This window comes from Triturus cristatus, chromosome 8, assembly GCF_964204655.1.
Source record: "Triturus cristatus chromosome 8, aTriCri1.1, whole genome shotgun sequence".
Lineage (NCBI taxonomy): Eukaryota > Metazoa > Chordata > Amphibia > Caudata > Salamandridae > Triturus > Triturus cristatus.
In genome coordinates, this window is record NC_140591.1 from 1,197,061,234 (window position 1) to 1,197,088,886 (window position 27,653).

At 42.3% G+C, this 27,653-nt stretch overlaps 1 protein-coding gene across 1 annotated transcript in view; it reads left to right on the forward strand.

Moving 5' to 3' along the window:
* The window catches only part of ATP10A (ATPase phospholipid transporting 10A (putative)), an 831,750-nt gene that overhangs the window by 787,135 nt on the left and 16,962 nt on the right, over positions 1-27,653 (forward strand). The window contains exons 16-19 of the mRNA XM_085622881.1: positions 8,885-9,010; positions 18,244-18,444; positions 18,671-18,751; positions 18,852-18,956. Of these exons, the coding sequence (XP_085479007.1) occupies positions 8,885-9,010; positions 18,244-18,444; positions 18,671-18,751; positions 18,852-18,956 (513 nt within the window). The remainder of the gene's footprint in view (positions 1-8,884; positions 9,011-18,243; positions 18,445-18,670; positions 18,752-18,851; positions 18,957-27,653) is intronic.

Genomic DNA, 27,653 nt, shown 5'->3' on the forward strand with positions numbered 1-27,653 from the left:
AGACCGGCAAATATTCCGCAGTGACCGAGACCTTATGGTCCAGGCAATACAGCCAAAACGCTGCTGCCAGATTTGACAGTGCCCTTGAATGAGTGCCACCCAAGTGATTGATGTATCAGACCACAGACACGTTGTCCATCTTTAGGAGGACACATGATTGAATAGAATCTTTAGTCCAACAACGCTCTGTGAAGGAACCCGCTAAAAGTTCTAGGCAATTTATGTGTAAGCGTTGCTCTTCTGGTGACCACAAGCCTCCTGTGGAAACTGTGCCGCATCTGGCACCCCAGCCTGTTCTGCTGGCATCTGACTCTATAACTAAATCTGGTGTTGACTGGAAGATCGCTCGGCCATTCCACGCCTCCATGTGATGCAGCCACCAATGGAGTTATTCTCGAGATTCCTTGGAGAGCTACACTTTGTTAGAGTAAGGACAACCCCTTCGAAGGTGGGAAGCTTTCAGACGTTGAAGGGCCCTGTAATGCTAGGAACTCAGGAAGATGGCCTGGATCGATGAAAAGAGGAGGCCTGCCACTCGAGCTATCTGTCTGAGCGTCACCTCCGACTTGGACAGAGTACGTCTCAAATCGTGACGAATTTCTCCACCTTCCTGGACGGAATACTTAAGGTAGAGGAGATGGAGTCCATCACGAATCCTAAAAAGGTTATCGATTGAGTGGGAACCAAGAGAGATTTCTTCTCGTTTATCACAAACCCGAAGCTCTGCAAGAGATTCACTGCCATGTGAAGATGCGAAAGGAGCCTCCGGGAGCAAGAATCCATCAGGAGCAGATCGTCTAAATACACCATCAGTCACACTCCTCGAGTCCTGAGGTGCTCCACCACTGGTTTAAGAACCTTGGTAAAGCACCACGGGGCCGACGAGAGACCGAACGGAAGGGATGCAAACTCGTAGGTCTGACCCTTCCAGGTGAACCAAAGGAACTTCCGATGAGGTGGAAAAATCGGAACTACCAGATATGCATCTTTGAGGTCTAAACGGACCATCCAATCCAGGGGCCTGTGGACATCTCTGAGAAGGTGGATCCCTTCCATTTTGAAATGGTGATAAACCACCCATTCGTTGAACTTGCTCAGGTTTAATATTGGTCTCTGACCACCATCGCCCTTTTCTACGAGAAAAATATTGCTGATAAAACCTGTTGGATGAGGATAGGAGGGTAGAATAGCCCCTTTGGAAAGAAGAGAATCTACTTCTTGATCTACTAGAACAGTATTCTGATGAGAAAACTGGAGAGGACGAGGGTGCGCCCTCTGTATAGGATTCCCGAATAGCTCTAAATGGAATCCCTGAACCGTTTGTAGGACCCACGCATCCCTTGTGATGGAAGCCCATGTTGGGAAAAAATTCACCAGCCGCCCCCCTAATCTTAAAGGGCAAGAAGGGAGTACATTCACGGGGGCTTGCGGTTGGAGTCGCTCCTCTGTATCCTCTACCCTTGCCACGGCGTCCTCTTGATGGGTAGAAATTGCCGAACCGTGTTTGGTCCTGATACTGTCGGGGGCCATGTCCCTTCTGCTGGTACTGGTTTGCACCACGGCCGGTCAAACGACCCCTGCCTCGACCGGCCCTGCGGAAAACCCGAGGAAACACCCTCTTGATCGTTGTTTGCACCTTATCTAAGGACATGAAAGTGTTGACAAACTTTCCAAGTTCTTTAACAAATGGTTCCCCAAAGAGTCCACCTTGTGCAACGGCACCTGCTTCAGAATCCGCCAAATCCCCCAATTTTGGGTCCACTTTAATGAGGAGAGAGTGGCGTCTGTGATTTGAAATGGCACAATTTGCATTGCCTAGAAATATTATAGCTCGCTGAGCCCACCCAGAAAGAGTTTCAGGGGAAATAAGTGCACCAGAAATCTTGGCCTCCTCCGCCATGTCGAGAATATTAGTTAGGGGCCCCAAGGCATCCAGGAGTTTATCCTGGCTTGCGCGCCATGAATGATCAATCCCCTTTTTGGGGTCCTTCATGAATTTCTGCAAGAAGGTGGCCATGTGGGAATCAATCTCGGGGTCAAGGCCACCTTCCCCTCTAGAGACGGGCGGGGGCACTCCGCCCGTAGGCAATTCCGAGCTTCTTTTTCAAGAGGTTTACGAATGCGGCTTGCCACATAACAAGCAACCTTATCGGCCGGTGCCTTTGTATTTAACCAACCAGTTCAGAACTTCATTGGTAAGATGTTCACCAGTTTCAGACAGACCATGTGGGAGTTGTGGGTGCCTATAAGAAGTACCACGTAAGGACATGTTGCCAGAGTGAGGTTAATAGCCAGTTAGGGGAAGGTGCAGATCCCCTGCCAAGAGAAGATTTTATTCTAGGCCTTCATGATTGGACTGTATCATCCTGACAGTTGCGAGTAATAAATGAATGTGCTTTAGAACAAGGGACCGCATTGCTAAAAACCACCCTCAGGCTGTCCATTCCAACCCACAAGGACTGAGGCTGTTGGGGAGGAGCTTGTCTGGGGGGTCTGTTTTCCAACCATCCTGAATTAGGTGAAAAAGCAGCAGACTTAGCCTTACGTCCCAACTCAGAAACTTGACCCTTATCCGAACTCAGCAAAACATTCTGGAGATCCAGGGCTAATGGTTAACGACTATCAAAGACAGGCTTGGGTCTGGCAACACAATAGAAGATGCATCAGGGTGTGTCAGAGCAGAGAACCTACTACTAGCCCACTCATTAGTGGGCACAGAGCCTAGGTCCATAGCCAGCCTTTTTTCCATAAGGGCTATTTCATAGCTCAGGGCGCCCACTGCCCTCTCTAACATACATCCACGGCTGGTGCAGGTAAGAGCAGTAAGCAGACAGACGATGATGAGGGAACATTAATTATTTATTTAATTTGTCATTGTCTGCCGAAATCTACAACCACCACCTCCCCACCCGGCCCCTACCCCGGCCCCACCGCTCTTAACTGCACGGCCCGCAGCTTCTAACAAACAGTCAATGGTTGTACTTTTGGCAGGGGCAGCAACCACTGCATGAACACCGGCAGCCTTATGTTTGACCATGTTGGAAATACGAAGTGACACTGCGACAATGCCCATCCCGCTACTAACTAGCAAAACATCACGAGTGTGCTTGAACAGGTAGCCAAATCACACGATCATTCCTGTACAGCTTCCTTTCTGGCTCTTCCACACTTCTGGGTTCCCAGCATGGTCCCTAGGTACCATCAGGCAGGAACACGGCCACATCTTTTGCCCAATCAAGTACATATGCAGTTTTTCACTTGTACCCACCGACACCCTGCCATCAGCCAAACAAGCCAAAAAGATTCAGCAAATGCTCTGGCCTGGGCCGTGGCGTCTGTGACAATAGCACCTCTTGCCGGGTCTGTCAGTATTGTGGCGAGGTTCCTCTAGGGCCCCAGATGCCAATGTCCTGCCAAGGTCCTGCACTCTGCTCTAGACCAGTTTTACAATGGAAAGTTCCATGTTGCCTCAGGTACCCCTTATTGATTCCTTGGCGCTCTTCTTTGTTCCGCATTTAGTCTAGTTTACATTAAACCTATGCCACCTCCGCCGGTAACCCTATATTAGCTCCTGCATTTCAGAACCTTTGGCATTCTTGCTTGCTCCAAATTGCTTCAAGATCTCATGAACACACAAAAAATGTGTAGTGGGACCTAGCACCCCAGAAACAAAGGTGCCACTGCAAAGTTTCAGCAGCCCAGTCTGGGAAACAGAAGGGCATGGATACTATTCTTGGCCAGGATTCACTTCCCAAATTGTGTGTCCCATTTCATTGTGATGATTCGATTTCAAGGAATATGGTCAAAGACTGTATCAAAACTACTTACTCCTGGTTAACAAACCTATATCTGCAACAAAACCTGACATTCAGTGTTTGACTATGAATTCACTTTTGTAAGGGACAATACACAAATCTTACATAAACATGAATTTACCCACACTAAAATTTGTCAATATTGCTTCACTGCAATGTGAGTAAATCTTTTCAAAGTGGTGGGCTGTTGGCGTTTTGGGGTTAGGATACTGCAAGCAGTGGTATTTATGAACATTTTGCAGGTCATTTGTTAACATGAAAATTGTTACAGATTTACTCCTGTGAAAGGGCAAGTAAGTCTGTTACAAGTTCTTTCAGAATTACATGATAGTTGAAACATTACTCTAAACATAGGTGTATTCTTATGGGGATACATTTCTGACTTTGTTTTGTGAATCAGTATGTTCACCACAAAGGTGGCTCAGTCCTTCTGGTAGGGACCTATATGCTGATTCTTAACTGAAGAAAAGTTGGGTAATAATTACAGTCATGCAAAGGTGAAGATAACCTGTAGATCCAATCAGCACTGAGAGACATATTTACAAAACATTGTATATGGGGTGGTTGCAAAGTGAGGGAGCTTTGTGAGTAGGTTGGCATTACCTCCTTGTAAGTCTTCCTTGCCACAGAAATGACATGGGGAGCTTCAGCTCACCCACAGACCCACTCACTGTTGTTTCTGTGGCAAGGAAGACTACACTCTGAGTAATGAAGATTGCCGGTAAGTAACCGGGGCAATACACCCTATGCGATATACCATATTGCAGTTCCACAACATCGACCTAGCATTATATTGTAAGGTAGGCATATAATGAATGTACTTTATTGCTGTTTACTTAACTTTCTTAGTAAGCATATGTATTGTTAAGAATCATCATTTTACATATACATTACTATGTAGTGATAGGTCAATGGAGTGGATGTGATTTTTTTGTAGGTCGGAATAGTGACATTCCATTGCTATAAGACTATTTACTGCCTCAAACATTTTTTATTCAATTAATCAAAAACTGTTCAACGTGTTTAGAAATATCAGTTTTCACATGTCTTTTACAATGAGCAGCACTGTTTGTGCTCCATTCAAAACCCATCCCTGTTGATATTTTGTGTGTATTGATATTACTTTGTCTGTTTTATAGTTATAAAATAATAGGTTGCACTTCAGCGTGGTTCTCGTTTTCTTCAAAACTGTATGCGTGGGGTGGGAGTGGACAAAGGACTTGTGCTGCCTGTAGGTCAGAATGAGGCTTTTAGCTGTTGCCTATTAAGAACAATTCTTCAAATACAATTAAAGGAATAACATTACTGAAATAATACATGTATTTGCTGTGCCGTGATGATCCCAAAACATTAAATAACTTTACTTCCAGTGTTTTATGTTTATGTACTTGTTGTGAAATGGTGGAAATTACTGGTAGGCCCCTTGTGGGTTGGGCTGGACAGTGAAGCGCTTTAAAATTGATCTAAAGCATACAATATACATAGCCTGGTGTTGGGTCCACTCCCTTCAACCATTTGGACCAGCCTCTTTGAGCCATTGGCTTGAGACTTTGTCAATCAGATCTTGACTCGGCCCAGTTGAGTATTGCTTCTAAACCTCATTCTATTAACTGTTTGAGTGTATCCTTCCAGCAACAATGGAGTAATTGCATTGCAATGCACGAGGAACTATTTTACATCTGTAAAGTACTAGAAAAAAAGAAAAGATGGCAGTAAGGGATGATTAAAGCCGCACTACCTAGCTATACAGTGTTTTTAAAAATGCACACGGTCACTGTTGCCCACCTCCTTGGTCCACTGCCAAAGAACCACACCACTATGCTTTTCTTAGTACATCTGTAAAGTAAAACAAATCATCACTTTTTTTTTCACTGATTATCTTTGCTCCCAGTCATTCGCTACTCTCACTGGCTGCACTATGCAAACACAACCTCTCTTAAACCCAGATGTTTTGGCTTTGGCTTGTTTATTTTTTCATTTCAGATTTCTCATTTCCGTCCCTCCCCCCATTTACATGGCAGGCAACTAATCATTGAAAATCTACACAAATCATCCCATACTGATATAGTATGCTGGTTTTCCACCCACCCAAAGTTTGACAGTATGTTTTTTGTTTATGAATTATGTTTATGGCAGTTGGTCTTACTTTTCTTTCCTCTCAAGGGGATTGAACCAGGTGTTCTGTATTTCATGAAAGGGATCGAAGGTGGTCAGGGTTAGACGGCGAATAAGGCTTGAAGCTGAGCTCCATGCCTGCAGGTCACCCTGCAGCCTACCCTAGCAGAGTGGACATTATGCGATGAAACTTGACAGGCTTAGGTCTGGCTTGATAGCACATCTGTCCGCAATACCTTCTGTAACAATCCTGTAAGGTATGCACAGAGTGGACTGCGACTCTGCCCAGAGGAGTATTTCTCTCTCTTGTCATACTTTTGGCCACCTACGAAAGGCTTGTATTGCAATGAATAAGGAACTCATTTACAACTCAAAAGTACATGAAATCATCACACATTACATTCTTTATAATAAAACCATTATGAAAAGAAAACAATCCCTTTTCTTGTTGTTCATTGCAACAGGCTTTTCAAATGTTTCATTTAGGAATTGTGAGTCACTCATGTATGTACACCACACTATGTCAAGTATAAGGGGACACATTGAAGCTGCTTAAAACAAAACAAGCATTGCCAAAGGCAATAGGACTGGCTTTAATTTAGTAACAAATAGAGGCACACACATGCACAAATTATTTGTGAATGCATTAGCATATTAAAGCCAGTCCAATAGGCCTTGTTTTAATTTTGTTTTGGGGTGGGGAGAGAGTGCTGCGGGTCATTAAAGGAGTGTTGTGTGCTCGAAGCTGCGGCTCCATGCCCACCTGCATTGCTACCACCATCTAATACAGAGGTATTAACAACTGCAAATATAGTCAAATCCAACATCTTTGTAAATATTGCTAAACTAATGTATAAATTAGTTTTATAAACTTTTATTTTTAAATAATGCATTCTTTTATTTTAAGAAATCTTTGTTTTTTTGCTCTTTTCATTTACTGTCTAACAAATAGAGGTGGGTAGAATGCCTTTCTTCGAATCCACAGAAAACTGATGCGAAACTGCAGACATTTGCATGTTTCTTCATCTGTCTGCCCCGTATTACAAAGGGAGAAATGCAGGTGAGAAGACCGGCAAAATGAGAATTCCTCAGTCTATGCACTGGGGAATGAAAAGAACAAGGAATTCCTGTGCCTCCTGGCACTGTCAGGGTCTGAACTAAGTAATTACCTTAATAGTAATTACATTAAGTTAATTACAATAGCTGGCCCCTGACAGTGCTCGTCAAATCAACATTCCCAGCAGGGAAGCTTGCTTTGAAATGCACTGTTTATTAAGGCTTTCTGAATCAGGCTGAAAATTTAGGAGAAATTCACATTTAAGACTGGAGTAATGCACAGCTACTCACAGTAAAAACTTTGTGAATTGGGCCCCCAGTATCCATTCCACAAGAAAATCCATGAGTCAATGTCTTCAGTCAAAAGTCTCTACTGTTTCTTAGGCTAATGGCTACAAGCAATTTTAAAAATGTCCGCTAGTAAAGGCCGTCATGAGATGAAAATTAATTGAATATTGATTGAAGACATGGCCTCGTGGTCTTTCTTGTGGAGTGGATCTCATCTATATTGACAGAACAGTAATACTTATTAGAGAGTACTGATCCACTATCTTATATCTGTGTTAGAGAGAAGCTTAGACTTCAGATACAGGGCTTATGGTGATTGGCCCCTTTTCATCCTTGCACCTCAAACTGAGATTTTGGGCATTCCCAATATATGATATGTGTGGTTGTGCTGAGTACCCCAATCACTTTCTAGCAATCAACCAAAAAACCTCAGCCTCATCAGCTGGTCCCTGTCTGTCAGCAGCTCACTGAGGGGAAGCTCTGCATTCTCAGCCTCCAGCTCTAGGATCTGCCATACTATGGCTTGGAAAAAAGGAGCAAAAATTACTACCAGAGTGGTGAAAGCAGAAACAAAAATAGAGCAACTACAGGACAAGAGCTTGGCACAGGATGGTTGACTACAGCAGCAAACATCATAAATCCCCTACAATATAACCTAAGTACTGCCTCTGAAAGTAGAAATGTTCCACACCTCTTAAAAAAACCCTAATGGGTCCCTTTCAGAATCATAATTAATTATCTCCCATACAAAACACAAAATATATAAAGCAAGGGTTGCCATGCACACTGACCGTCTGCAAACTGAATTTTCATAGGGACTCCCAGGTGCATCAACCATTCATGAAGTAAGAATAGTCAAAACAATTCCAACAAATTCACATGCTTCTTTAATAAAAAGAAAATACAATATGAAAGTCTACTGACCCTCTATCTCTCCAAAATCCCCTGCACACTGGTTGCAATGGCACGCATCATCCACCTTGTGGTGATGATCTAGAAACACCCAAATATTATCTTTATTGACTGAAAAATAATTCTTATTAGAGGGGGCTGATCAGCTATCTCATATCTGTTTTATCATTGTCCACATCTTTGAGAAGTGACTTTGTGTCTTACCAAGCCTTGGTGGGGGTAGCTCTCCACCAAAGGGGTTACATGGTTTTACTGGCATAGGAATGACTTTCGCATTTTGTAATTGGGTTGTGTTTCATGCTCAGTGTACCCTAGAGTGAGCAGTGCTGATATGGATAATAGTTATTTAAATTGTTGTCTTTGTCATGTAGTTGCTTCAAAGTGCATAGGCAAGGATAGAGGCAGAAAATAGGCCCATGAGGGATTAATGTTCCATTGTGTAACAAAATGTGATGTTCTTCGGATCACCATGAACTTCAGACAGTCTGGTCGTACTGAAAGGTGTAGATAAATTGTATGTTTCATAGGTGAGAACCTGGTTAATCCTCAAATGTACCCCCAAATATTTTAAGCTGAAGCTGGGGGATAGCCAGCATGTTTTGGAAAGTAGTCCTGCATTTTCAGCCTGAGGATATTAGCGTGCTGAAAACAAACTCTTAAATCAGTCACCCATGGTCATTTGTATTTTTTTCTTTCAGGCTGTAATGGCAAGTGATTTTGCAGTGCCAAAATTTCGTTACCTGGAGAAGCTCTTGCTTGTTCATGGGCACTGGTGTTACTCGCGGCTTGCCAATATGGTGCTATATTTCTTTTATAAAAATGCAGTAAGTGTTTCAGTTTTTCAATTTTACTTCATTTTCATTTTGTTCTTAGAACAACATTTGCAAAAAACACTTTAGAAATTTAGAACCAATTGAAATATTTCAAGGTTTCCACAATATTTTAAATATTTAAAAACTTACAGCAAGTTATCAGATTTATTAGTACATTGATAAACTACTTGGCTTGTTCAATTGTTCTTTTCTGATTTAATTTAACATGTTTACCGTTGTTCAATGAAAGCTGGATATGTGAATAACACATGTCCTATACTATGGTTGCACTTCACCACACTCTTTCAAGCGCTGAAATCCCAAACGTATTCCCATCATTCATTTCAAAGTACGGCCACATGTTCTTAAACTAAAATAAAATTGATGAAGCCTACGAAAGATAATATTCCTAAATATTTTGGATGTATTTTGATGATGCTCACTTGCCAAACCAGTGTGAGCCTCAATGGTTTCCTACAATGATTTTATTCCTATTTAAAACTGGGTAAGATGATATCATCATTTGTATTTTCATTTCCAAATATGTTTTTCAGCATTCAAATTGTTATCAGGATCCACATTTCTGGCAAATAGTTTAGCACATTGTCCCAGTAGCTCCTTTTTAGGTCTTGGATACAGACAGCGTTAGTTTTGTAAAATATTTACGCTCACCCATCCCCATCCGTTCCTTCATTGCACTGCAAACCTTTCCCACTTGTTGCCCCCTTCCTCTGCTCCTGTACGTCTTTATTTTACTGTATTATTACCTCCCCCCCTTTTCACCATCCCCACTGCGCCATCGTAGAAAAACATTGGATTCCTCTGCTTTTCAGTTTTTAGAAATTCCCAGGGCGGATAGTGTCCCCTGGGTGCAAGATCCCAAATCGAAACTGAAAAGAATAGATTTTTTAATGGCACAGTTTTGACTTTTACAGGGATTTCCAGAAATGAAAACATACTGTGTGATTCTTTCTGAGGGAGGGAGGGAGGAGAGGCTCATGGTAACGAATCACAGAAGTGGCCACCAAGCTCATGCTTTCACTGCACACTCACAGCATACTCCTCTTTGTCTTCCAGCTGACTTTGACGTCTTCTGTCAGCAGTTGTAATTCTGATTGTTCTCTGTTTTTACTTGGACTTTGCAACAATATTCTCCTGCCCTTCATTCCTCCCTTTCGCTTGATCCAAGACCTCAGGGATCATCCCCTATGTTGCCAGAGTCACCAACAAAAGGACATTTTGGCGCTCTTGGTGCCCCTTAGCCATCTGAGGATGGATCTGAGGGGGTCGACTGCAAGGTGTTGCCAGTTGTTCCCATCGATAGGGTATGCAGATACTCGATGTACAGAACAATCTCTGTCTCTGCCTGCCCCCAGCCAGACTTCCTTGTAAATGTGTTCACTCCACGCTGGGAGTGAGAAGTGTTTTGAAGGAATTTTAGGAAGGACTCCAGTCAACAAGGACCAGTACATGGATAATCAATTCCCTCAACAGAGAAATCTAATGTGTATAGTGCCAAGGAGAACAGAGTGGCGTTTCGGAGCTTGTCCATTAGATCAACACAGTTGAAAAGGCATTGGTGGTGTGATGCAATGCATTTGGTTGACCAAAGCTGGGAAAGTCGTCTTTCTCCTTTATGGTGAGGAGTATGGTATCCTATTGTGGAAAACAGCAAGATGGAAGTGAAATGAAATTTGATTCTCCCCACACTCAGAGAAGAAAACTACAGCCGCTTCCCCTGGACTGTTTTTATTAATGTGATCTATACTGAATCTAGAATCATGTTAGTTAATATCCTCTTACTACAGCTTATCTTCTCTTTGGAGATGCTAATAACTAATTTCTTCGTCTGTCTTTGGAAACTTAACTAATTGCTATACCATTATGGCCTTGTCTCCATCAAATAGTGGAACATTAAAACACAGAGTAATTGTTTATGATCTTCTACCCACAAATGAGATAAAGCACTCTATGTCCAAGTATGAACCATTAAGTATATTGCCAGTTCAGTGTGAGTAAGTGCTACCCAAAAGGAAAAAAAGCAACTTTTACCTTATTAGATTATTAGAATAGTTCCCCTCTGAGAGGCAATTCTATACCTCAAAATCTTGGTCCCACACTCGGAAAAGATGCACACCATATTCAAGAGGATTCTGAGGGTTTGAGTGGTAAAACCAAAATAGGGGAATGTTTAATGTCTTCCAATCTTAAATTTTTTCACTACACCGTGTTTGCATTTTTTACATCTGATAACGAAATGAACGAATATCTGAACACTGAAAATATCTTGGATCCAAACCTATCTTATGCATCACAAGCTTGTTCTAACATAGGCATTCCCTTGGCTTCAATGAATGCTTCCATTAAGGTCTATATCAGCTATACCTCAACCTGAAATATTTGCCACCATAAATGCGATACAGAATGTTTTAGCCTCTGGTGAAAATGTTCGCAAAACAGCATACCACGCAAGATCACTCGCTTGAATTCCTATACTCCTTTCTTAAAGCCTTGACTATTTGATCAGTTCAATCAAGTAGATAAATATGCATCTCCCATTCTACTAAGATGGTGGACAGTCCCTTGAAAATCAAAAAACAAAATCAGAATCCAGGTATTTTCACTGGACCAGCCTTATCTTTAGAGAAACTAATGGTGGATAAGAAGATTCAGTCTTTGATCCTCAGACATTACCTGATGATATTTCTGTTGGGTCGGGTAAATGCTTCATGCAAATGTCACCTAAAAAGACTAAGAATCGAGTGAAGGGAGGAAATAAACATGTCAAAAGAAACTCAGTGGCATAACAAAATTAATCGGCAAACAAAAAAGTATCAACTCTGAAAACAAAAGGCAGGTGTTTGAAAACTGCAGTTCTTCACTTTGTGTGAGGAACCGATTACATAAATCCGCTATGTATAACTCAAGTATAGATCTTAATCCACTTGCAATCTCTTTTATGCCACATGAGTTCATAACTGCTGCGTATTCAAGGTTTAAGGTGAATGCAAGAAATATTGTCATATAAAAGGCTATGAATATGACTAATCTTGGCAAAATCTCGGCCAAATTGAATCTGTGGATGGCTTCAAACTACCCAGCTGACACAACACAGTTGATATTCGTAAATCTCTCTCATGATGGTTGTCATCCTATGAACGAAGCACATCTTATCGAAGTCCTTCATGCTCTTCCCACTGTAGACTAGTTCAGTCAAATATATAGGAACTTGAAGAGCTAATGAAATCAGACCCTGATATATGGGACTTACATCGTGCTTGAGTCATAGTCATCTCTCATGCAGTCTGGGCTATGATTTGGTCTTTCATAGATGAATTTCCCCAAAGAGGTATTTGGAGAAGTATATTCTGATAATCCGTGTCTGCAAATCGCTAAAACAATGGTGTGATTTTGGGGAACTCTACTTTTTCACTTTACTTAGCAGACCTCTCGCAATAATTCAACAATGTGGCCTGCTCCTTCTAGTGTAGGGCAGTAGAAAGATTAATATGTTGAAGTATGCCGACATCATTGCACTAGTAGATCATGCACACTTCTCGAATTTATCTGGTAAAACAAAGCCTGCAAAAGCCATACCTGTGGGCCTTTTGTTTTTTTTTAGCTTGCAGAGAACTCAAAATGTTATGGCATTATTTTATGTTTTTATGTTAGAATTTATGGGTTCTCTGGACTTGAGTGTTGTAAGTTCTCCGACCATCTTGTTTTTTCCCAGGTCAAAAGTACCCTTTGGAAATAATACCTAATGATTAGAAAGGCTGCTCTGCAGAAGCCTTAAGTTGCATGTGTGTGGTATATTTTTCCATGACTAATGGCAAATTGACATGACATGGCAAATTATAAGAATGTTGTTTTATCTGTAAACTAGTTGTTAGAAATGGGATTTCTGGTTGGCTAGGGCTTGCACCAAAGCCAGGTAGAAACCACCACTCTAGTCAGGGCTGGGGAGTTACACGCCAAAGATAACCCCTGCTCACCCCCTTGGTAGCTTGGCACGAGCAGTCAGGCTTATCCCGAAGGCAATGTGTAAAGCGTTTGCGCGCGCACCCAGCAACAACACCCAAGGCCCACCACAAAAGAAACTCCACACAATGTTACATATAAAAATAGCCTTTGTATTATACCAAACACATTAGATAATAAATACACACTTTACAATGTGCCACTGGCACGGGCAGAATTTACAGGGGAATTATCTACATGGGACAGGGCCTCATGGACCACTGTCAGGAATAAGCACTTTTAGCACTAGCACGTTGTAGAATTAGCACTGTGTAGGAATAACACTTTAGAACATAGCACATACAATCACTGTAGCACCAATCAGAAAATGTAGCGCACAACCACTAACCACTGGTAACAGGTAAGTTCCACCTACGCAACCCTAACCACCTTAGGAAAATATCACGCAGGGAACCATGAACTCACTAGTATGACTATACTAGGTAACAGCCTCCTAGGTATAAAAATACATCTAGAGGGATACACAAAGCATTGCATAAATCACATTAGGAATGAAAATAGCATATAGGCAATGCACAGGCGTAAAAGCACACAGGTAACAGTGATTTTGTACCCTAGGTGAGGGCACAACACAGGAAACTGCCCCCAGGCCAACTGGCCTCTCACGGGTGCAGAAATGCCCAATATCCAGCAAAGTCAGGGCTAGGCTGCGCAAGCCAAGGCGTAAAACACAGGGCCCAACCTAAACGTTGCAGCTGCCCACTAAGTGCTGGGCAGCTGGAAAAATGCTTGGGCACCACTATGCCTTTGGAGCCCTCTCTGGGCTCTAGAATGCCCTACGACAATGGGGGAGCCTCGTGGGCTCTAAAACACAAATATGCCCCAGTCCTGTTGGAGCGCACTAGCGCTCTAAAACAACCAAGGCGGCATACGTTGGAGCCCTCTAGGCTCTTCAAACAATGTGCCTCGTTGGAGCCTACTAGGCTCTTTAACAACTTCACCCCGCGTTGGAGCTACACTGGGCTCTACACAAATGTGCCTCGTGGGAGTCCTCTCTGGGCTCTGCTAAATACTGCCCCCGTCGTTGGAGCCACACAGGCTCTAACAAAACAATCTACCCCCGTAACTGGGAGCGTCCTAGCGCTCTAAGACAACCTATGCGGGGGACGTTGGAGCCCTCTAGGCTCTTAAAGCAATGGGGTCTCGTAACGTTGGAGTCCCACTCGGGGGAACTCGGTAAGGATAACCAGGGCCCCTTCATTGGAGCGGCCCTCCCTCACTCACCGGGCGGAAGCGGAGGCTGCGCCGACGTCTCCGATGGCGGCGGGGCCCTCTCCGGAACCTTATTTGTCCTTACAGCCGCAATGCCGAGTCTCCTGGGCACTTCGAGACCCGCGCTGTGGGAACCAATCCCAGCGCGGCCGCTGCGGGACGGGAACCAATCCCGGCGCAGCTTTGTCGATGACGCGGCGGGAATCCCTGAGGCCTGGGACCAATACACCAACTTACCCCAGCTGAGTGATCAGCCAGTTGTGTCAAATTTGTTAGGCCAGGCCAGGGGTGGCACAATACATGCTTCAGCCCCTGGTAGGCCTTAGATACACCAATGCCCTGGGTACCTAGTGTACACTGGTACAGGGGCTCACAGGGTGATCCACTTCCAATTGGTTATGCACCTATAGTGCATAGTGTTAATTTAGTAGAGAGAACAGCAGGCTGGGGGTCTGATTAGCAGGCCCACAGCCTCAATATGTCAAAAACCAGTGAAGCAAAAAGCAAAAATTTGGGGTGACCATAGGATAGCAGACCCTACTCTCCTACAGGTAGGCTCTCTCGCAACAACACCATACAGCAGGGTGGGCACCCGCGGCGAAACCAAACCAAACAAGCGGGGTGGGCACCTGCCAACGAGCGCCACAATGCGGGGTGGGCACCCGCCACGAACACAGCAAAAAGCGAGGGAATCCCTACGTCGGGGTTCCCCCGCAAATCATCGCAGCTCAGCGCTGCTGGCCACAAATGCAGGCGCTTCTCAGTAAATCAAGGTATAGCGCTCCCCAGGCGCTGGAAGACAAGGTCCAGGGAAAAGTCTTCAGATGCAGGAGGGGGCAAAGACTGGGCCTAGGGGCCAGCTCACAGGGCCCTCCAGCAGGGAGGCAGTCCACAGTGGCGGTCTCTCCTGGTGCCCAGCAGCAGCAGGCCCCCCTCAAGTTAGGATCAGCAAAGAACATTTTGTAAGGGGACACAGCCCCTTTTTATACACATAATACCTTTGTCTCAAGGTACAGGGGAGGGGCGAACCAGATGCAACTGGTTCTTGAGCACTTTGTTTTGCTCAGCCCCTCTCCCTATTCACAGGACAGGCCAGGGTCATCAGTCGCACCACAGGGGGCGGAGCCAGCATTGTGTGGGGAAAGCCCAGCTCTATTCAGGTCCTAGGTGTACTCTTCCCACCCATCGGGTTGCTGATCTCCCCATTCACCACTGGCTGACTCATCCTGACTCTGGGGATTCCCTAGCCCATCGCATGACCTCAGCCAGCCAATCACACGACAGGCAGTCACTGCACATTTATGCTAGCGTCTAGAAGTGGCACTTCCACACTAGCTACAGTAACGCCGCACACATCATCGCGCAGCATTTATTCATACGAGTCCGCACATACCAAACTTGCACCTGCACTCCCCACGCATCAGGAACTACCAGGGACACATACATTCCCCCATGCATTCCTATGGGAGGGCAGGCCAACCTCACTACACGCACGCACTTTACCCTGGGACACAGTGGTAAACTGCGCAGAAGCCAAAAATCACTAACACCAGGTCACAATTAAAAGCAAAAAGTTTCAGGGGTGAACCTGCCAGAAGGGCCAAGTCCAACACTAGTGATCATGATTCATTAAACTACATTGTGTATTAGGAAATAGTTTAATTACAACATCACTCTTCATTTTACGTAGGTGTAAATAATGTTGTTAATTGTTTGATATTAGATCTTGACTTTGTGTCTACCATGTCGATGTCTATAGAAGAGTTGATTAAAGAAACATATTAGAGCATAGAGTCATCAATATGATTGTAATTAGTGTATAAAAATTGAAAGGATGAGACTGTGTAAATATCTTCCTACCAACTGAATGAATTTTATCTTAAAGCTATTTAAGTATATATTTATAGTTTTTTAATAAAGTTTAAAACAGGAGGATTTGAGGTTGCAGATTATTCACAGTCCAATTACCCTCACAAACAGGCATTGTAATATATGTACTTGTCCTTCATAGGATCTTATACATGTTATTTTTGTGCACTATATATTCCCAATGGTAACCAAACGTGGCATTTTCACATAGTCAGATTCAATGGTTATGTTTTACTTATTTTATTTAGTTAAGATATGTTATTGTTTGTTTGCATTTATTTTTAAATCTTTTTTAGCTGTTTAAATTCCAATACTGTGGAATATACAATGTTAATAATTAAATAGAATACAATTTTAAATTGCTGGGTTCCTCAGAAGTCGCCGAATTTTGGATTCCTTTGGCTCTCTGGTTTTCAGAAAAATCTTGATTGTTAGGGTTCCCTATGTGCTGACTGACCCCGGACGCCAATGCTGTAGCTTTCCCCATGAGAAATAAGAGGAAATTGTTTTTGGGACATCGTTTTGATGTTTGTAGTGCATTCCCCTCGATGTTTCCCACGAGGACTGGCAGTAATTCTGTATATACTGTAGGGGACCTGAGGTGGCAGATGAGGCCTAATACTGGAAAGGTCATCCAGCCCTACTCCATTCATTGTGTATATGACATCCTGGGTATCTGGCAGACTTTCAGCTTTCTAGTGCCAACAGATTGGTGTGAACCCCCCCAACCGCTTGATGCCAGGACAGTCTGGCCACATGCCCTGTTCATTTCATGAATTACGTCCATGGTGTCTAGTGGACTTTTTTTCCAGTACAAATGATTGTTCATGATAATGGTGTGAATGGTGATGAAACTCCACGTGGAAAGCACCCCGTTGACAGTACAGTTATTTTTTTTCCAGTTTTCCCACTTATGCTTGTCACCGGGGATTGTCACCAGCCTAGATTGTAGTGATTTATGAACTGTGCTTCCCATTATCTTCTGGAGTGATTCCCGGTGCCCTGTTATATTTCTTGCAGTTTGAGTTGCTTTGGTTAAGTTTTAATCAAACAATGATTGCTTGCAGTACACTTTTTAAAACTCAGCAATAACTATTCATCAAGTTTTGAATGAATATTTAAACTCTTGTCCCAGTGCATTTCGGGACTGTTCGTACCTTCATCAGAGGGCTACGACAATCATGACGTCAACGTTTAAACTCCTAAAACTCTGTAGAAAGGAGAACCAATTCTTCTCCAATGCCTTTGGAGAAGACTTGGCTTTCCTTTCTACATGGATTGATATTCAGTGCTGAATTTTAAAAGATGTACTACAAGAAGTCACAAATAAAGAAAATATTTATCTATACCATTGGATAATTACTTGATTATTATTCGACTGAAGTTACGTGGTTCCAAATCAATGCCACAGTTCAGGACTCATCCACTTCCCTAGAGGATAATAGTTCCAGTGTAGCAGTTAAGTGAATCTCAAATCCCCACTGAAAGACAGTGTTTACTTAGCACAGGCTGGTATACATGGATACACACCAGCTGGTGAAATCACCAGTTTAAGAGAGCTTATATAGAAATATAGAAAGAGCTGCAACTTTTTATTTGGTAATTGCTATAAAGTGTGGATTAGAAATTATATATTAGTTTTGGAGTGTACTTTTGCCACAGTTAAAAGCTTTTACCATAAGTAGAGATTACACACAGAGAAGTACTGCCCTGATGCAAAGCGATCTAGTGCACCTGGGCCAGAATTCTTTCTGTTGAGGTATTTCTCATCATGGGTGGACAGGATGGGTAGCATGTCTTGTTGGTGAAAGTTTCTGTTGGTGAGAGAAACTGAGAAGTTTAGATACATTATCAGATGTCAAGTTCCAGTAATCTTTAGTATGGTACTTTATTAGAATCTAAGTAAGTATTTGTAGAGTGCCAAAGTTAGCCATAAAAAATATAAAACCACCAGTGATCTAGATTGAGCTTTTTAATGTAAATGTTTACTTTTGATAGTGGGCATATCCCTCAAACCTAACTTTGTCGTTTGGTCCAGTCGTGACTTTATCGGCTGAATTGAACCTAGGAAAAAAATGACACTTAATTTTTAGACCAAATCACGTTTGTTACTATTTTTTCAGATGTTTGTTGCCCTCCTGTTTTGGTACCAGTTCTTTTGTGGCTTCTCTGGATCTGCAATGATTGACCAGTGGTACTTGGTCTTCTTCAATCTTTTCTTCTCATCCCTCCCCCAACTCATTACTGGTGTACTTGACAAAGATGTGCCAGCAGAGGTGCTTCTGGCAGTCCCACATCTCTATAAAAGTGGACCGAATATGCAGGTAAATCAAAACTTGACATTCTTAAAGCTTGTTAGACACTTTTCAGTTTTATTGTCTAAGTGCACTTCTCTCATCTATGACTCTCTTCCTTATGTTTGTGGTCAGAAGTAGAGGAACAACTTTGCCCATTTCTGTCATACATTCTTTCTGCTGCTTTAAGTTATCAAGAGATAGAATATATCGAGTCATGACTACAGACAATATTATTTTTGTGCTTGTTTCGCAGGAGTACCAGCCATACATGTTTTGGATGAACATGGTTGATGCCCTGTACCAAAGCTTGGTTTGCTTCTTCATTCCTTATTTTGTGAGTGAATCAGGTCTGAAGTTATATCATCCATTTGTTGTAATGTGATAATCCATGTGTGCCATAGTCTTTCAACTGCATTGTCTTTCTCTCTTTTTAGACTTACTCAGATTCAGATGTGGATTTGTTTACATGGGGAACACCCATCACCACATTGGCTCTTCTCACTATAATGAGCCATCTTGGGATTGAAACCAAAACATGGGTAAGAGGTGTTCCCGTAATTGCTTGTCCATTTTTGTGCGTCCTTGAGAAAACATATTGCATTATGTCCTAAATAAACAGTACAAAGCTTTATGAGAATTTGGGGCATGGGAAATTAAGTGGGAACCACAGCTGATGTCCCATAACTTTGTTTTATTAACCACAATAACATTGAAAATTAATAATCATATCGCATTTTGCTTCCTGAACTTTTAATACAACAATTTTGTTGCATTACTAGAACTTTTAGACATTATTTTCTTTTACAATATCACCGTGTGCAGTAGGTCTCGCTCCATCTCATGTAACAAGGTAGGTGATAATCAAATAGTTAAAATGACGAATAATATAACTCAGAGTCTTATGTCTTCATCTTTAATGTGATATGCTTGCGTAGGTAGAGGATAATCTCTTGAGAGCAGGTGTGTGCCTTTCCCAACCTTCCTGCTTGCTTTTATAAGAGCTGCAACTGTTACAACATTCAGTGGTTGCAAGAGAAAGGGATCAGTGTTCAACAGTTTAGTTCATTCACAGCTGGTCAAGTAGAGTTTGTTGCTAATGATGAGCCTCCAGTCATGGGACTGTCTTTGCTACCCTCACTAAGAGCCTTGGAACAGATGTGGAAATCAAACTGGGCTTCCCTCTCAGATATTCCCGTCAATCATTCTCCTCTTTTGTAGCTTCACTAATAATATGTCCCAGAACTGAACATATGTCTCCTCCCTGAGTCCCCTTTTCCTCTTTACGAGCAGCACTGTGCTTTCCGGGTCAGCTAATTTCACCACCTCCTTCCATCAAGCAACATCAGGTGCTTGAGGTGAATTCTAGTTCATGGTTATACACCTTTTAGCAACAGCAAAGCAAGATTTATAAATTTACTGTCATCTTTCTGCTTTGGAGATTGCAGCATCAGCCCTAAAAGGAATGTTTCTTCCTAAAGCAAGGATGTTCTTCCTTTCACCTCCGTCAGTATTACTGTGACTTCTTTCCAATAGTTTGCAGCAGTCGGGCATAATCATAACATGCATTAAAAAATTGCTAATGGTAAAAGGAATCTTTTGCTCTCCCACGTCGGCGTGAAGTATGCCCTATGGTAGGTGTTATATTGCAGGTACTTAAATCTGAGATTTTTAAAGACCTTCAGGGTGTAGGTAAGAATTAGTGACCAGTCTGTGTCTTCAAGATTCCTGCTAGTGTCTCTGGACAATTTCTCTTTCAGGCCAGTCAAATCAAACATGGTTAAGTCCACTAAGACTTTATATAAATGTATCACTGTTCTCCTCCTTAGTTCCTAGTGTGAGCAATACGTTTACAATCCCATATGAGGGGGGCTCTGCGCCCTCCATGGACCACAACCTGCGTATCATTCAAACAACAGTAGCATACATCAGGAACTGCCCAGCGGGTATCCCATTGTTCTGAGTTACTGGAGGAAATTGCTTTTGCACATCTTCACTGTACAGGAGTCCCACTGTGATTACTCCTTGAAATCCAAGCCATCAGTTTATGGATCCATCCTGTCCTCCCAAGCCAGGTAAGCTCCACATCAGGACCCTCGGAGCTTATTTTGCTGTCAAGCCGGTCCTTGTGCACCAGGCCCTGCTACACATAGCTGACCTCAATATTGTAGCATGACCCCTCAGTTTGGGCCTATGTGTAAGAATGGTTAATGGTTATGTGTGAGAAGCAGTCAGATTATGTCAGACACTGACATTTTCAAGTTCACCAACTTGTCTTCTGGGGAGCGTGTGTCTAAAAACAATGTTACCACTCATCGGGGTTAGACAGATATAGTAGAGCTCATCATCTGCAACTACAAACCTGCCTTGGGACGTAGGAGATAAAGTTTACACATGGCTACCCTACGCCTGTCTATGCTCCAAAACAATTCAAGCAAGACTGTATCTATTTCCTTGAAAATAGGTACTGGGAGCCGAAGCAGTAGGTTGTCAAAAGTTACAGGAGTCTTGGTAACATCACAATTTTGGATAATGTTGCCACATCCATAACTTAGAATGTCAACAATCTTCAAAGCTGACACAGCCTTTCATAGATCAAACATTCAGCAATTATTGCCGTCAATAACATAAGCTTCGTATATGTATATCTGTACCCCTAAATTCATAAATGTTACAGGTGCCCTAACTAACGCCTAAGAGAGTTCTGGAACAGTCCCTGCTTCTGAGTCGGGTTGGATGAGACAAATAAAAATACTGGATTAAGCTCAGCTTACTCTAAGTCCTGACAGCTCAGCAAACTCTCTCAGGTTGTACCTAGTCTGACTGTACGTTTTTCAGCTAGAGCAATAAGTAGTTCTAGTACAGTGATATGAAGTGCGTTATTTTTACTCTCAGCAAATCTCTCATTCTGCTCTTCGCATGAATGCTATTAGCAAAGGGTTCTATAGCCATGGAGAATAATATGGGGATATGGGACCCCCTTAATAGGTGCCCACTTCTGCCTTATGTGAGTCTGGCCTTTTCTTAACGATTGATAGAGACCACTACAGGTTGGGGATAGGGGGCAGGAAAAACGTCCAAAGCATGGAAGGAGGGCCTTTTTATGTTGGACGAAGTAATCCACCTTTGTATGAATCCTCTCTTTTTAGAATAGATCAGTGTTGGTAAAAAACAGAAAATATGGTTCACTAGGACTTTGCTTAGGACCCCACAGAGTTGACATTTAGCTTCGAGAGTGGGCGATATGCATTTATTGGCAATTAGCGGCTTTCACAGCGAAACAGTCACAAATTCTCTAGTTGAAGCAGGTAGACATCACTTTTTCTTTGCCACTTTGTATAAGTGAGCAAGTTTAGCGCTTCAAGGCCTCAAGTTCATCCTGCTCATCTAAAGTCTGAAGAGTTATGGAAACAGCCTCCAGGTAGTCTTTGAGGTACTTGTTCATTTATTGCATTTGTTTGCTTATATACTTCAGAGTAGTGTGAGAAGAAAGATTATTTTGTGTTAGCTGTATACCATATTGCACTGTGGATAACGGATTTTCATGATAGGGGTCCCATACAAAGCTTGTCTAATCAGCCAGACTAATGATCTCCCAGACCTAATGCCTGGATGTGCTCTTTCTAAATCCCTTAGTCAGACCTCGACACCCAACAGTTCCTGTTCCAGGACTGCCTTCACTCTATGTAAGGTACTCAGGCAGTTGCCTCATATGACTATCTTAAATGCCTCCTACTCCACTAGGGCATCGATCACTGTGTCTTCATTTTCACACAAAAAAATACAAATCTCCTCCTTTATTTCATGTCTAAACTTTGGATTATCGGGGCCGCTGCCTGCAACTTTCAGGAAGGAGTCACAGCCCTCAGCTTTCCCATTTCCATTGCATTACCAGGGGGTTGTGATCAGAAGCTCTTCTGCCAAGCTGTTTGACTTGTAATACCTGGGTGAGCATACGTCAAATACAGAAAACATGACCCCGTTTGGCATGTAAGTCATGCATATGTGAGTAGCTAGAATGCACCCTGATGGCAGGGTTACATGTTTAAAACCAAAGGTTTTGCAGGGTTACATGTCATCCATACATCTGCCAGCCCCCAGTTTCTCATCCAGATTCCCATTGCCCCCTTCACTATGAGGGAAGTGTTGGTTGGGATCTTGCCCTGAACCAATTAAAATCTCCACCTATCAACATGTGTGGATGTACCTCATGAGCCACCATGTTTAATAATGTGCCTAAGAAGTCTAACTGATCGACATTCTGGGAGCAGACACTAACTAACAGCACCTTCACTTTGTCATGTTTTCCAGCCACCAGCACGGATTCTGTTTGTGCAAAAAAAGGGAACCCTGTGCTTATCCATACCATTGCTCTCACTGCATATGAGGAATTTTTCCCTTTGATCCCTTCAGCACATAGAAAGTGTAATTTGTGAATAAACATAATGTGGATTCTGTATCTATTTTGTGCAGTTCCCATACCCCTCACATTCCAGGTTATGCACCTATATGTTTTAACCTCTAACATGTCATAAGCTTAAATATCTTAGGACTATCCCATTTGCTCTGGGGAGCAATCACTCACCCGGACCAACTTCCAACTTGCCATATCACCACCTGTCAAGCTGTGTACTCATACATTATAGTGAAATTAAATTGATATATCTGTGCTGTTTAAAAGGTAAGGTTTCAGCAACAGTACTAAACGCTGTTCTTTAATTTATCATATTGGGCAAGAAATTGTTATTCGTCTCATTAGAAAAGAAGACGTCAAATGTACTAACAACCATGCATATATATCGTTCATATTCTTAACCTATCTTGCCATGCTTGCCCTTGTTGTGGGGATGCTAACCGCAGGCATCTTCTCTTTTGGCAGTTGTGTATTTAGCGTCAGCAAATGTTAAGTACATTTCATCACTCAGGTGCCCTTGTTAGAAGTCACGTTTTTAATATTGGGTTGTCGCTACACTACTGCTTTACCCCTTTGATATGTCTCTGTGTAGACCCCTAAACTGTGCACCCATAATTTAAAATGATTTTTCTCTTGTTTTAGGAGTGGGATTTGAGACTTAAATAGGCTCAGGGTTGTTCAGTAACATTGGGGGGGGGGGGGGTTAAAATACATTAACAGAAGTAGGGCAGGAGGGGTCCTTAAGGAACACTAGGAAGGGAGAGGAGTCCGTATTGTAGGGGATGCTTGCAACTCAATATTTTGTAAAACAACAATTTTAAGACATTTAAACATAGACAAGAGTGTGTTTGTGTGTGTTTGCATGTGTATGTAAAAATCCCAAGTGAAATTCGACAAAAAACCTCTCCATACCCGACTTAAAGCACCTGTACCCAACTATCTACTGCTGAATGTATTTATTAGGGGGGTGTAACACCCCAACACCCCTCCGCCCCCTCACCCCTCCCCGACGCTACGTCCCTGAATAGGTAGTCTGTTATGGCAGCTGTCAAAGAATATAATTCTTTTCACCACAAAGAAAACTGAAATAATAGAGATGAAACCGTAATTTGATATAATAAATAATGCACCCTTGGCTCTTGCAGTACCCAACTCACAAGGGAGTTTCTAACTTCCATAACTGTCCTGGGACAAAAAAAACTATTCTCACTATAAGGCATGTAACGTAAGCCCTGAAGGGCAGTTAAGCTATAGTGTCAGTTTTTTATGTTTACTTGTTGTAGTATATAATACTCAGAGTTCAGTTAGTCTTAAAAGAAGGTTTAAAGTGGTGCTGTAGGTGAATTTGAAACCACTTAATAAAATGAGATGGACACAAACTGAAAGAAATACGTGGAACCAACAGAAACATTTAGGTCTCGCTGGAGACATGTTGGTATCAGTATTTAATACAACCATAGATTTGCCTTTGGAACTGCCCTTTGCTCATGATGCAATGGCTTTTTGTGTTTCTCAACTCCTTCCTCTTGATGCAATGGCTTTCATGCTTATTCTTCTGTCTGTCCCACCGCTAGAGTATTTTGGTGTCACTGTGTTTCGATTTGGTGATTTGCAGCCTTACAGTGCTGGAAGTCAGCAAACTGTTGGTACTTATTCATGTTTGTATGAACTTTTAGGACTATGAGAGAGAGCATGGCCCTTCTTCTTTCGCCTCTTGTGTCAGCTTTTCTAGCTGTCTACCCAGCTGCCTTGCTCCCATCGTCCTTCTCCAGCTGATGCTGCGGCAACAAACGACTTCTTACCCCGTTCCCCTTGATGCTATGAGCACACTCGATCATCATCACTGTCCTTTCACTCTTCCCTCTTTGCTTTCCAACTCCGCTCTCTTTTCATTGATTCTCACTTGGTGTCATCACTCTCGCTTCGCTTCCCCCACCTTCCTGTTCAGTCTCTCTCTCTCTCTCTCTCTCTCTCTCTCTCTCTCTCTCTCTCTCTCACTCCATCCCTCGCTCCATGCACATACTGGTGACTGCTGACTTGCATGAACATGAGAACAGCTAAACAGGAGAGCTGTTCCGTAAGTAACCAATATAGTTGTCTTGTATATACTAGTGACTGCTACTACTTGTAAATATTATATTGAGGTCCTCGAAAACATACTCAATAATAATTTTCATCATCATCACAACCCAGCATTGAGATGTTTATTTTGGAGATAGAAAACAAGCAGAATTCATTAGACTTGCCGAAGGGAATATGTACCTTAATATATAGAATGGATGCACTCAATGATCTGTGTGATGGAAATGAACGCACAGTTGAGATTGCTTGCAATTTTTCATTTCCACTTGAAACAAAAGGTGAAATTTTAGGGAATCTGATCTGTTCATAATTCTCTGGTTCCTGAGATCAAGGGAGAAATGGTGGAAGCCTGTAAGATACTTATTCCTCACTCATTGGACCTCGAGTAATGCCCTAAGATAGTGCGGCCTGGTACAGCAAACATTTGTGTATGACTTAAAGGACCTCTACTATTGGCTTATGGTGTATTAGCTTTCTACAACAAAGACTTGTGTGTGCCTCGGGCACTAGTAACAGCTTAAGGTATTGCAGCCTATAATCAAGTATTTGATTCTGACTCATGGGACCTCAAGAAACAGCTAAAGGTTTTACAGCCTGCTACAGCAAAGACTTGAGTTGGATACAAGGGACTCTAGTAATGCATTAGATACTGACACGTTCGTCAGAAAAGTGTTCATTGCTGGTTTTCAAGGGCCTGCAGATTCGCTCTTTAAAAATTGTAAGACAAATTGGCATTGCCAATGTTAGTTCATATTGTAAACTTTCAAGAGACTTGGGCAGAGAGAGAAACAGAATGATAAGAAACTATGGGCCAGATGTACGACCATAGCATTTTGCGACAAACTGCGAGTCGCAAAATGCAATGTACAACAGTGTCTGAGACACTGTTTGCGATTCCCAATGGGGTCGCAAATTGCATGCCTCATGAATATTTATGAGTCAGTCGAAATTTGCGACCCCTTTGGGAATGGCAAGCACTCCCAGGGATGGTGGCCTGCTGGGGTCAGCAGACCAACATGTCTGTGACTGCTTTTAAATAAAGCAGTTTTTGTTTTTTAAAATGCAGCCCGTTTTCCTTAAAGGAAAACATGATGCATTTAAAAAATAAAAATGAATCTTTTAAGTTTCATTTTATAACGGCATGCAGTGGTCCCTGGGACCACAGCCTGCCCTCAAAAAATAATTGTGCATGTATTCCCAAAGGGGAAGGGTCCCCCAAGGACCCCTTCCTGTTTGCAAGTGCCTTACCACCCTTCTGAGAAAGGTGGTAAACTGCGAGTGTTTTGCGACCACAATTGCGTTCTGAAAAAATTCATACATTGGTTTTGGAGTCGGTATTAGGAAGGGACGCCCATTGGAATGTCCCTTCCTAATAGCGAGTCGCTAACCCTATTTTGCAAGTCGCTAATTGATTTGCAACTCGCAAAATAGGGTTGGTACATGGGCCCCGCGTATTTTGCTGTCGCAAATGGGCCTAAAACCCTGTTGCAACTGCCAAAAACATCGTCCATCTGGCCCATAGTGTAAACAAAATCTGAATGAACTATGGTGGTTATTTCAATTGTAACATACTGCGGCAAACAGTCAAGCTTTTTAAGTATTTGCTCATAAGTACTCTGTAATGGATATACTTTCGTACTTTTCGACAGCGTGTGTCCTGATATTCAATCATACATGCACCACTGGGTGTGCAAAACCTGCCTGGTGTGCAAATTCAAGAAACAGCGTGTTAATTAACCTAACTTAATTGAAGCTATGCGTTTTCATTAATGGGCTTGATTTTAGAGCGAGTATGTGAACTGTACATTGAAAAACTCTCCAACACTAACAGTCTTTTCAAAATAAACTATATTAAAAGCGATTTTCTGACCATACAGGCATGGAAGAGCAGTGTGAAATATTTTCATGATCGGAAATATTCTGGAATGAAAATCTAGTAGTATTCATACTTTAATTTGTTCACTGTCATTGTTCAGGAGAATAATGTGGGTGTTACTCATCCTTTCAGTCTCACTCAGAAGGCTTCCACTTAAAACACATCTTTTGTTTAACGTTTGATGTAATGTACTCTTGCCATTTAAGCTTTCTGAAAACCTGCAGACCGGTCTGCTAACAGACACAATCTTTGTATGTTTATCTTGTTGCTTGGTTGTAGATTTGTCAAAATACGGTGCAGTACTTCCACTTTTTCTCTATCTGTGTCTGAGCATCAAATGTGCTATTAGGATGTATTGAAAAAAAATTAGGGCCCAGTCAACACCTAAGTAGCTACAATTAAATATCAACAAATATTTATTGAGCTAGATGTAGTGTAAGAATAATGAGTAGGGCCCTCTATATTATCTTGACTGGTAAATACAAGTATGAAAGAAAGTAACTCCCCACTCATATAACAATAACCACAACTGTCAATGGTACAGTAAAATAATTCTCAACAAGCCAATGTTGTGAGAAAGGGTGTTTAATATCCTTCTCCCTACATTTGTTGATGCTTGTTTTTGATATGGACAGCCAACATGTGTTACAACCCCTCCAGCCACTAGACCTGCAGTATGGGTTGCGGTTGATCAGGAGTGGAGTTCTCAATAGTAAATTTGATACAAATGGCAGCAATTCCGCTACTCCATGTGGTCTGTAGTTCTATCTCCTAAGGATCGTAATGGGACTGTTAGGAGACCTATGGTGACCCAAACTTGCTATCACCTCTGCAATATACTGCCTAGAAGCTGTCAAGCAGTTAATG